Here is a 16242-nt window from a genome sequence, read left to right on the forward strand (position 1 = left end):
CAGAATAAATGAGAAAAATTCTCAGGCACCTTTTCACCAATTACATTAGCCAATATCGCGAACGCCTGCAACCAATTAGCAAATGTCTGAGGAATCAAACGCCACCGCCGCTTCTCTTCATCCTCCTTCTTGCTGTCATCCTTCTTTCCCTTATCCAAATTAAATTTTGCCAAGTGAAGGAGGGAAAAGATCTCAACGTATTCGTCCTTTCAGATCTGTTCCCTCACCTCCTTATTAAGATGGGAACCCAGTGAGCCAAATTAATCCTATCCTCCTTATTTTTTTCTGTCTGAACAGACACAGACACCGGGGAAGAAATGCTCGCGACCGAGGGCTCACTTGCCACAACGACGGACGAATTAACCACTCGCCCAGCCCCCCAATCCACGCAAGCAAAGTACGAATGCTACCTAAGAGCTTCAACAACTCCCCCATCCAACGTAACTCCCCCAATACCCGTCACTACCCCCCGTCCTAACCCCAACTGCCCTATCGCTCTCCGCACATTGAGTACCTGACCAGTTTGTGAAGACAAACATGATATAAAACCATACTCACCAGGCTGCACAAGGGTAGAGGCCCCGCCAACTGGACCGCCTGCATCCTAACGTTCGTCATGCCAATCCATCATGACCTGGCTCCTCCCCACCAACTCCTTGACCCCTGAACCTGTAAGGCCCAAGGACCCCTCAGGCCGCACATCCTGGACTTGTTGCTGATCGACGGCGCAGGCAGGACCAGGGGGCTGCAGACATTGTTCCCGGTCCCATAAGCGCAGCCCCCATCCACTCTCCACAGAGCCCCAATCCCAGGCAAGGCCTCTGCAGCTTCAGGCACTGGACGCCATGCCCGATTTCCAGCAGACCGCCACAGCCGTGGCCTGCCTGCATCCATATTACAGGGACCTGGCCGGATCATTCTCAGTGCAGTGGTAGTGCTCAGAGCGCTGACCAGAGTGCCCCGCCGCACCGCTGACATCACACGCTGACAAGGCGGCAGGAGGCACCGCTCTCAACTCCATCACAGGTCTGCTAACCGCTGCTGGGCCCAGCTGCCCATTAAATTCCTCCTAAGGCGGAGGGCTGCTGTACTTTCTTGCGGCGTCCGGCCTGGAGGGTCCCTAGAGGGGCTTCTGTGGCAACGCTGGGCCCTGAGAGTCAGGTCAGGCGACAACTTGTCTGGCGGCCTAGATGATCCCCGCAATCGTGTCCTGCAGCCAGCCAGTGGGATGGTCGCCAGCAGCAGCTCTCAGCCGCTCCAGGAGTTGATCCACGGACTCCATCTATGCAGGTAAGGGGATCGGGATCTCACTTCTGTCCCAAAAGAGCAGAAAGGTGTCGCTCCTCCCCCAGCTTGCCCTTTTAAACTCTACCCGGGCCCACTCCCCCCCACCCATTACACCCTGACCTCCCCTCCAATCAGTGTCATGCTGGCCTCCACACATGCCCGAAGGGGGGCAGTGCTCTGGCCATTCTTTATTAAGTGCAGAATCAAGGCTTTTCAGTAATATAAAAATGCAGCATCACATCTGCACCAAAAACACATGAAATAATGGGGAAAAGGCATAAAATAAATGCAGTAAAAATGCAATAACCAGAGAAGGTTAATATTGTGTAGTTTGGTGCAGACACCTGCAGAAAACAAAGAAACACGGATTTATGCAATGTGTGAACATGGCTTTATAGGCACAAATAAGAAACATGTTAATCTACTTAAAGAGATGGTGTCGTAAAAAAAAACAAATTTCAATAACTGAAAAAATGTAAAGTAATAATGTTTTAATGTTTTGTTTAAATATTATTTGTTTTTAATTGAGAAAATATAAAAAAAAAAATTAAAAAGTTTGATATTTTCTACTGTTAAACACTAGGGGGAGCAGCTACTGAAATCCTACAGAAATCCCACTATAGAAAAAGCTCACATTACAGCTGCAGTAAAGTGGGTGGAGTCTGCTCTCGTGTGTGATGTCACAGACCCCCCTCCTAATCTGAGTGTTTTCAACAGATAACAGAGAATGACATATAGGGATATAGTGCAGAGCCATTTTGTTGTTGACCAGAAATGTCTAAAGTGTCACCAAGGACAGCAAGAGCATCACACCGGATAGGATTAGATACACAGCTCAGCAGACAGTATCACACAGGAGAGGATTAGATACACGGCTCAGCAAACAGTATCACACAGGATAGGATTGGATACACAGCTGTGCAGACAGTATAACACAGGAGAGGATTAGATACACAACCATGCAGACAATATCACACAGGATAGGATTAGATACACAGCCCTGCAGACAGTATCATACGATAGGATTAGATACACAGCCGTGCAGACACTATCACACAGGAGAGGATTAGATACACGGCTCAGCAGACAGTATCACACAGGATAGGATTAGATACATGGCTCAGCAGTTTCACACAGGAGGATTAGATACACAGCCCTACAGACAGTATCACACAGGATAGGATTAGATACACAACCCTGCAGACAGTAGCAGTAACGGGGGCTGGGTAGAGTGGAGGGAGGGGGTGTCATCAGAGATGGTAACGGTGGGGGGAGGGGCGGCAGCAGTAGTGGGGGCAGAGCGGGGGGAAGGGGTGTCATCGGAGACGATAACGGCGGGTAGAGGGGGCGGCAGCAGTAGCGGGGGCAGAGCGGGGGCTGGGGAGAGTGGAGGGAGGGGGTGTCATCAGAGACGGTAACAGTGCGGGGAGGGGCGGCAGCAGCGGGGCTGCAGAGAGCGGAAGTGTCATCGGAGATGGTAACGGTGGGAGGGAGGGGCGGTGGTAGCAGTAGCGGGGGCAGAGCGGGGGCTGGGAAGAGCGGAGGTAGGGGTTTCATCGGAGATGGTAACGGGGGGAGGGGAGGTGGCCCGTACTCACACATCCCGGCGGTTGACAGGGGTATAGTGGAGCAAACAGCATACGCTGTGAGCTCCACAATGATGGCGCTGATCTCCTCCCTCTGCTATGATCCTGACAGCCCAGGGGGCACGTCCAGGTCACAGCAGACGCCCACTGTAACGTTACTGATGGGGTCGGATCCCGACCACTGTTCTCTATGCACATGGGCTGCCATAAAGGAGTAACTGTTGTTACACACACAGTAAATCCAGCATGGCCCCCAGTGTCTCCAATAAAATTAGAATTAAATAAAAACTAAATAAGCTGCAATTTTCATTTTGTATTAAAAATACTTGGATTTCATAATCACTATTTTTAATACAAAAATAAAAAAACGCGATACGTTACCTTTAAAGATAAAGATCTGCCTTTTAGAAATATGAATAAATGAACATTCCTGGGCATCTACTGAATGTCCCTCACTGCCAAATGGGTGTTTCTTGGGGTGTGGCTAGGGGAGTGGTCAAAACGTGCCGCTGTGCGTGCCTCACAATTTGTTCCTCTTTCTGTTTCTCACAAGTTGGGAGCCATGATAAACCCTATAACAAGATACAGCAGCACTTTAGTCTATAAGCTGTATCTGGTATTGCAGCTCAGCCCCATTAACTTCCATTTAATAAGATGCAATATCAGACACAACCCAACTATCATTTTATCCTTCAATGTAATTTACAATTTTGCAGGGTGTCAACCATCACTGACTGATGTGCTTCAAGAGGTCAGCTCCAAACATGGCAGCCAAATGCATACCACAAGTAATCCGTTATATATGAGAGATGGGATAGAGAGTGAAGACCTGGAAAAGATGAGACAAATAAGGTACATCATTTAGGCTGCAATAATGCATGTCATACGAATGGTGGCACAAGTGCCCATGGTGTTTTGGTTTGTATTGTTTCTATGTCATCTGTATATATGTATGCCATCAGCAAAAAAGCTATCACCATGAGTTATGATCATGAAAATGGTATTGAAGGGGTTTTCCACACTTTTTCATCCCTTGCCATATATCATAGCTCTTCAAAACAATACCTTTTGTAATATATTTGTATTGGATGTATAGCTTCTATGAGCGCATCTCAGGAGGGATCACATATTACTTGATTGTTATGCAATTATTTTTCCTCCTCTGTTATGTCTGATACTTCCAGAAATCAGACCAAATGAACGGAAGTTGTCACTGGAGTCTTAACCCCTTCACGACCGGACGATTTTTCGCTTTCCGTTTTTTTGTTTGCCATTCTTCTTCCAAGAGACGTAACTTTTTTAATTTTCAGTCAATATGGTCATGTGAGTTATTATTTTTTGTGGAACGAGCTGTAGTTTTAAATGAAACCATGAGTTTTACCATAGAGTGTACTGGAAAATGGCAAAAAATTCCAAATGCGGAAAAATTGCAAAAAAGTTCGATTGCACTATTGTTTTTAAGATATTTTATTCAATGTGTTCCCTATATGGTAAAATTGATGTGTCGGTGTGATGCTTAAGGTCGGTGTAGGTTTGTAGACACCAAACATGTGTACGTTTACTTTTATCTAAGGGGTTAAAAAAAAAATTTGAAGTTTGTCCAAAAAAAGTGGTATACATTTTGCGCCATTTTCCGTGACCCGTAGCGTTCTCAATTTTTGGGATCTATGGCTCAGTGACAGCTTGTTTGCGTCTCAAGCTGACGTTTTTTAACGGTAACATTTTTGCGCAGATGCTACGCTTTGATCGTCTGTTATTGCATTTAGTGCAAAATTTGTGGCGACCAAAAAACTTAATTTTGGCGTTTGGAATTTTTTTTGTCACTAGGCTGTTTACCGATCAGATTAATTGATTTCATACTTTCAGAGATCGGGCATTTCTGAATGCGGCAATACCAAATGCATGTATATTTTTTTGTAACCCTTTAATTTCCAATGGGGCGAAAAGAGGGTGATTTTAACTTTTAGTTTTTTTTCTTTTTTCTTTTAATTTTTCAAAACTTTTTTTAAATCTTTTTTTTTTTTTACTTTACTAGGTTTCCTAGGGGACTATAACGATCAGCAGTCTAATCGCTGATTCATTTCTCCCGATTAGAGCAGCAATGCTCAGCCTAGGAGAAATGATCATCTCTTGTAACAAGCAGCACCTGGCTGTTTCTTAAAGGATCTGAGTCATGTGAGCACAGGAGTCATCACATGACCCTGTGCTACCATGACAACCACCGGATCCATGTGATCACATCACGTGACTTCCAGTATTGGCCGGTGAGTACGGATCTACTGCTATCGCCGTTAATACGGCGTTGTCACATCTTAACAGCGCCATTTGAGGGGTTAAAAAGCACTGGCAGATAGTGATTTCGCTCGTGCCTAGCAGGCACACGTCAGCTGTATAAATCAGTTGAGATGTGCGCTGATCCCCGCCTGCAGCTCGCAGCAGCAAGTGGGGATTAACACTATGACCGCTAGGACGTAACTTTACTGCCCGTGGTCGTTAAGGGGTTAATGGTGGGTGTAAACATTCTGGTGTATCACAGTTAGGCTACAGTCACACTGGCATGAGTGTAAGGCAAGAAAATCTCACATTGCTTTCGGCCCCATTTAAGACAATGGTGCAGCTCATATTTGCGAGTTTTTTCTCAGCCCTAATTGGACTGAGGAAAGAAACACAGCATGCTGTAATTGTCTGCAAGTCTTCTATCACTCGCACCCGTACAAGTCTATGGGTGCTAGAGGAACTTCGGACTGCACTCGGATGACATCCAAGTGCAGTGTGATATACATACAGGCTGACAATGGAGTTGATGGAGAGATTAATCTCTCCCTTTCCTCTGCAGCTATGATCTGATTGCAAGAGGGAATTACAGTTGCATGACACTCGGCTCACACTTGCAGCAAAGTGGGAATAGAGGGTTATTAGCATATCTCATCACATGCTATATGCTAGTGTGACTTTAGCCTTATTCTGCACTACTGTCTCTCAAGCTAAGCTTCATTCAGCAGTAACTACAGGGTCACACCTTTTGCTTTTGATATGCAGATTACAACCCTTCACTAGCAAAGGGTTTAGGTAATTCAATCACTGATGAGGAAAGCTGAAGAGCACCAAAATTTGCATTAAAAACACAAGGACAGGGCTGTACTGGTCATCTGGCAATTGCCATATAGGCTAGTACCTACGCTGGGCTGCTCTGACATAATATCTCCCAATATCTTCCGCAGCACAGGGTGCAGAAGGGAGGGGGCATGTTAAGTGTTGGATCACAGGCTACTGCATTGCATAATGGAACTTGTAGTAATAGAGCACGGTAAGCCTGGAGAGAGGAAGTGATGGATGTAAACATCAGAGCTGCAGCTGGCAGACACTATTTAATGCTATCTGCATGATAACAGGTTTATATTACTATAATAAGAGTATGGATGCATTAAGTGGCACATAATAGCACGACTGATGAATAAAAACTGAAATGAGTTAGGGTCATGGATAACTTCTTTAATGATTAGGATTTGCAATCTTTCACCCATCTTATTGCAGTAAAACGGTTTCAGATATGTAGAACATTACTGTCTGAGATGGCGTGAACAAAAAATAAAATACCAGTACCTATGCGAAAGTAACTGGCAAACATATCCAGTGCCAAACCAGGTGTAGAAAAGATTTAAAGTAATATAGAATCACAAAGAACCACATGTACAACACTACCTGGCAATTCGTGTGGTATGGAAATGCCTTCTTAAACTAAATCTACTCTTATCGTAACTGACACCTCTTCTCCCCAAAACACTTGCCAATTTTTTCTCATTAATAAATGCCTGAGATTGAAATAGAAAAGGAAAATAGAACTTACAACTGAGATTCCACCACTTCTATGGCCAATCTAATGTGCACCTACATTGAAAATTAAAACTTTATATTGCTTAGACAAACTAATGTCCAGTACCTATTTTTCAAGGTACAATCAAAATGGTAGCCTCCCATGCACCACTCAGTAGTCTGTGCAGTCTTAGTATAACTCTCCACAAAGTTGTCAAAACATACAAGGCCCAAAATCCAAGGCACCAGACGTGTACATCTTCACCCATTTATAGCTAGAAAAAGGCTCCATGAGGATGAAATGTTGCATGTTTTCTGCTCTGTATATGCTGCATCTGATGTATAGATCAAAGGAGAATGTCTGGTGCCATGGATTTTGGACCTTGTAATTTTTACTAGGACACAAGAGATGTAGCCCAGTCATTGCTCTCTGCTTATTGTGTAGTGAGTAGTGATGGGCAGACACGCAGATAACTGTGACCGGTGGGTCTAAGCTGGTTTAAAAAAAAAAAAAATGGTTACAGATTGGTCCTGGATATCTGGCCGGATGCCAGTCTCCATATAAATATATGGGGACCAAAACCAGGCAATTAAAAATGGTGGTAGAAAAGATAGGGGGATAGCAGTTGTACTTATCGAGTCTCCGGCGCAACTGTAACTGCTTCCAGGCCACTCATTCACTTTCGGGGCCACTCATTACCTTCATTCTATATGCACTGCTTTCCCTGCCCATCAGTGTCTGTGACTGGTTGTAGTCATAGGCGCCCTCACCCTGAGTGTCAGCTGACTTCTATTCAAAGACGCTATGTGTGTCTATCATGGTATAAAAATAAATATATAAATAAAATATTTGGCATAGGGTCCCCCTATGTTATGATACCCAGAACAGATAAAGCCAACGGCTACAGGCTGCAGCCCCCAGCCGTGCGCTTATCTTGGCTGTGTATCAAAATAAGAAAAAAACACATGCAGCTTTTTTTTATTATTATTATTATTATTATTTAAATAATTTAAAAACAGTGTGTGGTCCCCCCCTCCCCCAATTTTGATACCTGGCCTTGATAAAGCCAAACAGCTGGGGGCTGGTATTCTTAGGCTGTGGGGACCTGTGTTTATTGGCCCCTTATCTAAAAAGAAAACATCAAAAAATCCTATATTTGAAATAAAAGACAAAGAAACACCATCTTTCATCATTTTATAAACCCCCAAAACACCCCTGCAGGTCCAACGTAATCCACATGATGTCCCATGATGATTCCTGAAGGCCGAGTATCAAAATTGGGGGGGGGGGGGGGGACCGCACACTGTTTTTAAATTATTTAAATAATAATAATAATAATAAAAAAAGCTGCATGTGTTTTTTTTTTATTTTGATACACAGCCAAGATAAGCGCCCAGCTGGGGGCTGCAACCTTTAGCCGTATGCTTTATCTGTGCTGGGTATCATAATATGGGGGACCCTTTGCCAATTTTTTTTATTTATTTTTACTGTACAATAGACCCGCAGACAGGGTTTGTCATTGGAAGTGTCAGACAAGCTGTCACTCAGCGTGGGAGGGTGTCTGACTTCAAACAATCCCAGACGCCAGTCAGAAAGCTATATTCAATGAAGGATAATGAGCAGCCCCGGAAGTAAATGAGAGGTCAGGAAGCATTTATAGCCACTCCAGTGCCGCCGTAAGTACAGCCCACTTGCTTTATTATTTTTTTTACTTTATTTTTCCTTTATTCTTTTGTATTACACTAGTTGCTGGACTCGGATCATTAGTTGGAATTCCCTGAGAATTCTGGGCCCGGACCCGGCACTCTGGTACCTTTTGACTCCGCGCGGGCCCAGACTTTTACAGTCCGGGTCCGGGCATCACTAGTTCTGAGTCATCAACAGTGGATTAAATAAAGGAGGGGTATGCTGGTCCATTGGAAATACAACCAAATAACACAGAAAAATAAAAAAATATATATGTGATAAATAATAAAAATAAATACTCAAATATATTGTGCTATGTATTTGGTAAAGCAAAGCAATCTAGGTGAAATTATTACATTGGATGAATATTTATTTAATTATCCAGAGATACATAAAATTATTAGGGATGATCGAATACCTCAAATATTCGGCTTTACGAATATCCGAAGAATAGGTCGCTGCTATGCGAATATTCGATGCACAATGTAAGTCTATGGGAAGTCTGAATAGTTCCGAATAGTTGTTATTCGGGTTTCCCATAGACTTACATTGTGCATTTAATATTCGATTAGCGGCGACCTATTCGGCAAATATTCGCGAAGCCGAATATTTGAGGTATTCGATCATCCCTAATAATTATGCATGCATAAAATGAATTAATATGATCGGCAAGGTTAACGCTAATAAGTACATTATATCCATGTAAATTCATGCACTGAAAGAAGTTGCTAAAAAAATCTCTCTCATCTGTTTTAGATATAGGAGGTTTAATATAAAGTCCCTATCCCATTGTTTAGATATAGCAGGAAGGTAAATAAACATATTACATAGTGAGTGCCCAAATGTGTAAAAGTCATAGGTATGAGTTTCCATGTACAGGATACTGCAGATGGAGAATCATGAATTAAGATGGATCACCATGTGTATTGGTTGCCCCAAATACTTTATACACTGAGCAAAAATATAAACTCAACCCTTTTGTTTTTTGGCTCATTTTCATGAGCTGAACTCAAAGAACTAAGACTTTTTCTATGTACACAAAAGGCTTTTTTTCCTCAAATATTGTTCACAAATTTGTCTAAATCCGTGTTAGTCAGCTCTTCTCCTTTGCCGAGATAATCCATCCACCTCACAAGTGTGGCATATCAGGATGCTGATTAGACTGCATGATTATTGCACAGGTGTGCCTTAGGCTGCCCATACTAAAAGGCCACTGTAAAATGTGCATTTTTGTCACACAGCACAATACCACAGATGTCGCAAGTTTTGAGGGAGCGTGTAATAGTCATGCTGACTGCAGGAATGTCCATCAGAGCTGTTACCTGTCTATTGAATGTTCATGTCTCTATGTTAAGCAGTCTCCAAAGGCATTTCAGAGAATTTGGCAGTACATCCATCCGGCCTCACAGCAGCAGACCACGTGTAACCACACCAGCCCAGGACCTCAACATTCAGCATTCACCTCCAAGAGACCAGCCAACCGAATATCTGCTGCAAAAATCGGTTTTCATAACCAAAGAATTTCTGCACAAACTGTCAGAAACCGTCTCAGGAAAGCTTATCTGCATGCTAACTGCAGTTTGTCTTCATAAACTGACTTGAGTGGCAAAGGTTCACATTCAATGGCGTCTGGCATGTTGGGTAAGTATTCTCTTCACGGATGAATATAAAAAGAGATCAAGAAAAACAGCCGTACAAAACACCCGAGGGGAGCAAGGAACTTGCATCACCAAAGTGTGGTATATGGGTGGATGAGCTGAGTAGATGTAGTGAGACCCACGGATGAAATGACATAAAGCACCAAAAAAGTAGAAATTAATTCTACAAAAACCGAATTAAGGTCAAAAAGAATTCATTTATTAGTTACACAAAGGTAAAAAGATACAGTGTTAAGCCACAAGGCAGGAAAACCAAGCAAAAAGACGGTGTCACATGTGAGTAAATACATAATGTGGGGGCAGAGGCTCCATGTAAGACATACAATTTTGTGTGAGCAGGAAAAGAGGGGAGATAAGAGTTCAGTATAGTAATGTGTGGGGGAGGAGATTCCAGTGCACAGAAGTGAAGCATCAAATGGCAGGAGCATTTTACGAGATCGCAAACATACTAATAACAGAAGTAGAAACAGAAGGAATTTTTAATACAGGATTGATCCCTACACAGATTATTAATAATAATACTTCAACACAAAGAAATGAAGCGCAGAACAGTAATGGAAATGTAGCAATCCTAGGGACCACCCATTACTCTGATCTATCCCTATTAACACTACACGAAGATACAAACACACAAGATCCCATACAAACAAATTCAAATACACCAACTACTCTAATAGAATTACAAAAGAATAATAATCCAACAAAAAATGAAAATAAAATGAAGATTACGCAGTTTTTTCAATTGGCTCCAGGCCGCCACCCCAATAGAAAAAGAGGAAGGAGGGGATGTAGAGGAGGAATCAAGCAAAACCGAGGGAGAAAAAAACAAACAAGAGCTGACCACGAAAAAAACAAAGACAACATAGCTCAAATGAACGAATTATTAGGACAAATAAATTCGGACAGAGAAAAAACAGGGATTTTCAATATCTCTAACTATGCACTAACAGATAATGAAAAATCCTTACTGGAACATGGTCTATCTTTCAGTCCAACCTCAGGCCTTGATACATTTTCTTTATATCTTGATCTAAACGAATTTTTTAAAAAACTAACAGTGCAACGTCACATTTTAATAGAGGAAAAGGGTAAACAGGGAATCTGCCCCACACAGGGACAAAAGTATACAGAAGGATCACCCTCTCAGGTGAAACATGTAAACCCAAAAAAACGTTAAAAGCAAATTTTATCCACTACACCATAAAGGTTCCCATGTAGAGACCTTTCAGCAACTAGTATTAAAAGATATTAGAACCCTCGTCCTCCCTAAGAAAAGGAACAACCTAACATTTGAAGAAAGAAAGGCTATCACATCACTACGTGAAAATAATATAATTATTAAAAGAGCGGATAAAGGAGGGGGCATAGTGATAATGGATCGATCCTGGTATATAAACGAAGGGAATAGGATACTCCAAGACCCAGAATATTATGAACTATTGGAGAAAGACCCCTCAGCCACTATTCTCCAAGAATACAATAAAGTCATTCAAGATGCCCATCAAAAAGGGCTACTAAATAAAAAAGAGAAAAGATTTCTAGATGTTACTTGCTATTCAATACCATATTTTTACTTCCTACCTAAAGTGCATAAAGACCCAAAAATCCCCCGGGTCGCCCAATCATATCGGGTATAAACTCCATAACCAGTCACTTATCCCATTATATAGATTTATTCCTCCAGAGTTATGTAATAAAACTAGACTCTTATTTGAAAGATTCCACTCAACTGATCAGAGAGCTGATGGAATTACCTCTAATAGAGAACAGTATCCTTCTCACATTGGATGTCTGTTCCCTATATAACAATATAGCACATGACAAGGGCCTACAAGCAGTTGAATATGTACTGTCTAGAGATATGGAAATATCTGACTCTCAAAAATACTTCCTACTAATAGCAATAGAATTTATATTAGAAAATAATATTTTCACTTTTGAAGGCTCACATTATAGACAAACCAAAGGCAGTGCGATGGGGACTAGATTCGCACCCAGTTATGCAAATATATTTATGAGTGCATTCGGGTCATTCTCCATCGCACAGTCCAAATATGCAAAACATGTAATAATGTACCGCCGTTTCATAGATAACCTGTTCTTGATCTGGAAAGGTCCTAAAGCAATGGTGGATGAATTTGTAGGGGATCTAAATAAGAATAACTGGGGCCTATCCTTTACAGCTACATATTCGGATAAGTTAATACAGATATACAAATCATGGTGGATGGGTCAGGGAAGGTTACAACATCCACCTTTTTTAAACCAGTGGATGTCAACAGTTATTTGAGATTTAACAGTGGACATCTACCCAGATGGATTCAAAACATCCCATACGGACAGTATAGAAGAGTAAGAAAAAACTGCACGGAAGATGACGATTTTAAAATAGAATCAAAGGTCCTAAAAAAACGGTTCCTTGAGAAGGGGTACCCAAAAAAACTAATACATGATGATTACAAGAGAACCAACTCCCTCTCAGAAGAGATATGCATAAAACCAAAAACTGATACCCTGATGGAAAAAAGCGAAAAAAAATGATATGACCAAATTTACAAAATGGAGTCTGGTGACCACATATTGCCAACCACGAACAATTATTGAAAACCTGTTGGAAAAATACTGGTTCATATTGAAGGGAGACCCTATTTTATCTGAACACATACCAAAAAAACCTGTTATTATATATAAAAATGTTTGGGGAACGTGGTCGCACCCAGTAACACAACAATAAAATCAAGAATATCTACAATTGAAAACACTAATATAAATGGATGCTACCCATGCCTAACATCAAAATGCATGTGTTGTAAAGTGATCTCCAAAGGGGCAAAGACATTCACTTCTAAAACTACAGGTGAAATCTTTCCAATAAAATTCAGATTAAACTGCCAATCAAAATATGTAGTTTACCTGCTAGAATGTCCATGCGGTATACAATATGTTGGACGGACTGTACAAGAAATGCACCAAAGATTGAACAAACACCGCCATAATATAAGATCGGGATATCAACTGCATAGTAGGGGGAAGGGGGAAAGGGAGAAAGAGGAGAGAAAAAAAGAGAAAAAAAGGGAAAAAAGGAGGAAAAAAAATAAAAAAGGAAAAAAAGAAAAAAAAAAATTTTTTTTCTTTTTCCTTTTTCTTTCCTTTTCTTTTCTCTTTTTTTTCAAAAAAATTCTAGAAAAAATTATAAAAAAAGGAAGAGAAAAAAAGGAAGGATTTTATAAGGAGAAAGGAAAAGAAGGAAGGGGGAAAAAAGAAAGAGCGAAAGGAAGAAAAGAAAAAGGAAAAAGGGGAGGAGAGAAAAAAAAAAAATATTTTTTTTATTTTATTTTATTTTTATTTTTTTTTATAATTTTTTGTTTAACTTTATCCCTATAAATTTTCTCTAAAAAAAAGATACCCCAGAATAAGGCAACCAGATGGTTATAGACGGATAAGAAAATAATATCCCAGAATACTTTTATCTATAAAATCCTGAAAGGACCCACTTCCCTAGTTCAATAATAATATAATAAAAACAATAAAACCATAAACCAATGAAAATGTCAGAAAAAGACATATACATACACACAAATAAGAGAGAAAAAAAGGGAAAAGAAATTATGTAGGCACATATACATCTAAACAATTAACGGTCATATAGGTTTAGATATATAAAGAAATGTATATGTGAATGTAAAGAAAATATGAGGGAGATGACTTATACTGTACTGACTATTTTTGACCTGAATTTTATTAATAGTAATTTTTTTTTATAAACATAAATTTTAATAAATTTTATAAATATTTATACATATTTTTATATTCATTGTTGTTTAAAATCTATATATACAGATACAGAGATATACGTATAACATTAATATATACAAAATCAGCCATAGTAAGAGTAACTATACAGTTTATTCAACTCCATCTTAGTTTATTTATAATACATTTGGAAAATAGTATGTTTTTAATAGTATATTATTTTAATAGTATATTATTTATTTTAATAATATATCTTTTAGTGGAATTCCTTATACGAGCTCCAGCTATCAGGGGGTTTAAGGGTTAAAATTCTAATGTTCCAAGAGCGGCACACCCAAAAGGTCCACCCTTTTGGTTTTTTAATCTATATAAGAAGTTTTAAACACTGCTCCTGTTATACCTGATGAAAGCATATTGTCTGCTGAAACGCATTGTATTAATAGGAGCTTATAATTAATAAAGTAAAAAAAAAAAAAGTATTAATAGGAGCTTATAATTATAAAGTACAACATTTAATATCAGCAAGTGGTTCCATATGCGCTACATCAGACCGAAAGAACTCTTTTCCACATGGATGTAGCCGACCTATGGGGATAATGCAAGGCACCAAATTTTTAGAACAAAAAATTCTAAGAGAAACTGATTTGGTCAAAGATAACAATTTTATTAATGATTAAAAGTTAATGAATGCCAACTGGCAGAAAGACTAGAACAGGGGCATCACATGTATAAATATTAAAAACTCAAGACCCCCTGACGAAGGTGACGCCGAAACGTGCGCGTCGGGGCTGGCAACACATGTGTACACAGGTCTTCTCCTGCACAGGTAAATACTTCCTATTTATCATGTCTCCTTTTGGGCGGTTTCTTTACATACCTGCCCTGGACATCAATGCTTAACAAGCCATATAAGTTATACCTTTTTGCTGTAATTATACATTTTTCACAGAATTTTTTCACAGCATATTTACAATGCATATTACAGCTATAATCACTGTACATACAAATGTGTTATCTCTCTCTCTCTCTCTCTCTATATATATATATATATGTATATATATATATATATATATATATATATATATTGTTTTAAACACTACATATCCTGGCTTCTATTATCACATGTTTGCTATACAGTGCCTACAAGTAGTATTCAACCCCCTGCAGATTTAGCAGGTTTACACATTCGGAATTAACTTGGCATTGTGACATTTGGACTGAAGATCAGCCTGGAAGTGTGAAATGCACTGCAGCAAAAAAGAATTATTTCTTTTTTTATTTTTTTTTTTTTAAATTGTGAAAAGTTTATTCAGAGGGTCATTTATTATTCAACCCCTCAAACCACCAGAATTCTGTTTGGTTCCCCTAAAGTATTAAGAAGTATTTCAGGCACAAAGAACAATGAGCTTCACATGTTTGGATTAATTATCTCTTTTTCCAGCCTTTTCTGACTAATTAAGACCCTCCCCAAACTTGTGAACAGCACTCATACTTGGTCAACATGGGAAAGACAAAGGAGCATTCCAAGGCCATCAGAGACAAGATCGTGGAGGGTCACAAGGCTGGCAAGGGGTTGGGCCTACCTGTCTCCACTGTTGGGAGCATCATCCAGAAGTGGAAGCTTATGGAACTACTGTTAGCCTTCCACGGCCTGGACAGCCTTTGAAAGTTTCCACCCGTGCCGAGGCCAGGTTTGTCCGAAGAGTCAAGGCTAACCCAAGGACAACAAGGAAGGAGCTCCGGGAAGATCTCATGGCAGTGGGGACATTGGTTTCAGTCAATACCATAAGTAACGTACTCCACCGCAATGGTCTCCGTTCCAGACGAGCCCGTAAGGTACCTTTACTTTCAAAGCGTCATGTCAAGGCTCATCTACAGTTTGCTCATGATCACTTGGAGGACTCTGAGACAGACTGGTTCAAGGTTCTCTGGTCTGATGAGACCAAGATCGAGATCTTTGGTGCCAACCACACACGTGACGTTTGGAGACTGGATGGCACTGCATATGACCCCAAGAATACCATCCCTACAGTCAAGCATGGTGGTGGCAGAATCATGCTGTGGGGCTGTTTCTCAGCCAAGGGGCCTGGCCATCTGGTCCGCATTCATGGGAAGATGCCAAGAACCTCCGCTCCTCCATCAAGGATCTTAAGATGGGTCGTCATTTCATCTTCCAACAAGACAATGACCCAAAGCACACAGCCAAGAAAACCAAGGCTTGGTTCAAGAGGGAAAAAATCAAGGTGTTGCAGTGGCCTAGTCAGTCTCCTGACCTTAACCCAATTGAAAACTTGTGGAAGGAGCTCAAGATTAAAGTCCACATGAGACACCCAAAGAACCTAGATAACTTGGAGAAGATCTGCATGGAGGAGTGGGCCAAGATAACTCCAGAGACCTGTGCCGGCCTGATCAGGTCTTATAAAAGACGATTATTAGCTGTAATTGCAAACAAGGGTTA

The 16242-nt window shown here is 40.6% G+C and overlaps 1 protein-coding gene across 2 annotated transcripts in view; it reads left to right on the forward strand.

The window, feature by feature from the left end:
- The window catches only part of LOC142309939 (glycine N-acyltransferase-like), a 177030-nt gene that overhangs the window by 135711 nt on the left and 25077 nt on the right, over positions 1–16242 (forward strand). For both annotated transcript variants that reach the window (XM_075347411.1, XM_075347409.1), the window contains exon 5: positions 3590–3725. In XM_075347411.1, coding sequence (XP_075203526.1) covers positions 3590–3725 — 136 coding nt within the window. The remainder of the gene's footprint in view (positions 1–3589; positions 3726–16242) is intronic.

Source organism: Anomaloglossus baeobatrachus, chromosome 5 (assembly GCF_048569485.1).
Source record: "Anomaloglossus baeobatrachus isolate aAnoBae1 chromosome 5, aAnoBae1.hap1, whole genome shotgun sequence".
Lineage (NCBI taxonomy): Eukaryota > Metazoa > Chordata > Amphibia > Anura > Aromobatidae > Anomaloglossus > Anomaloglossus baeobatrachus.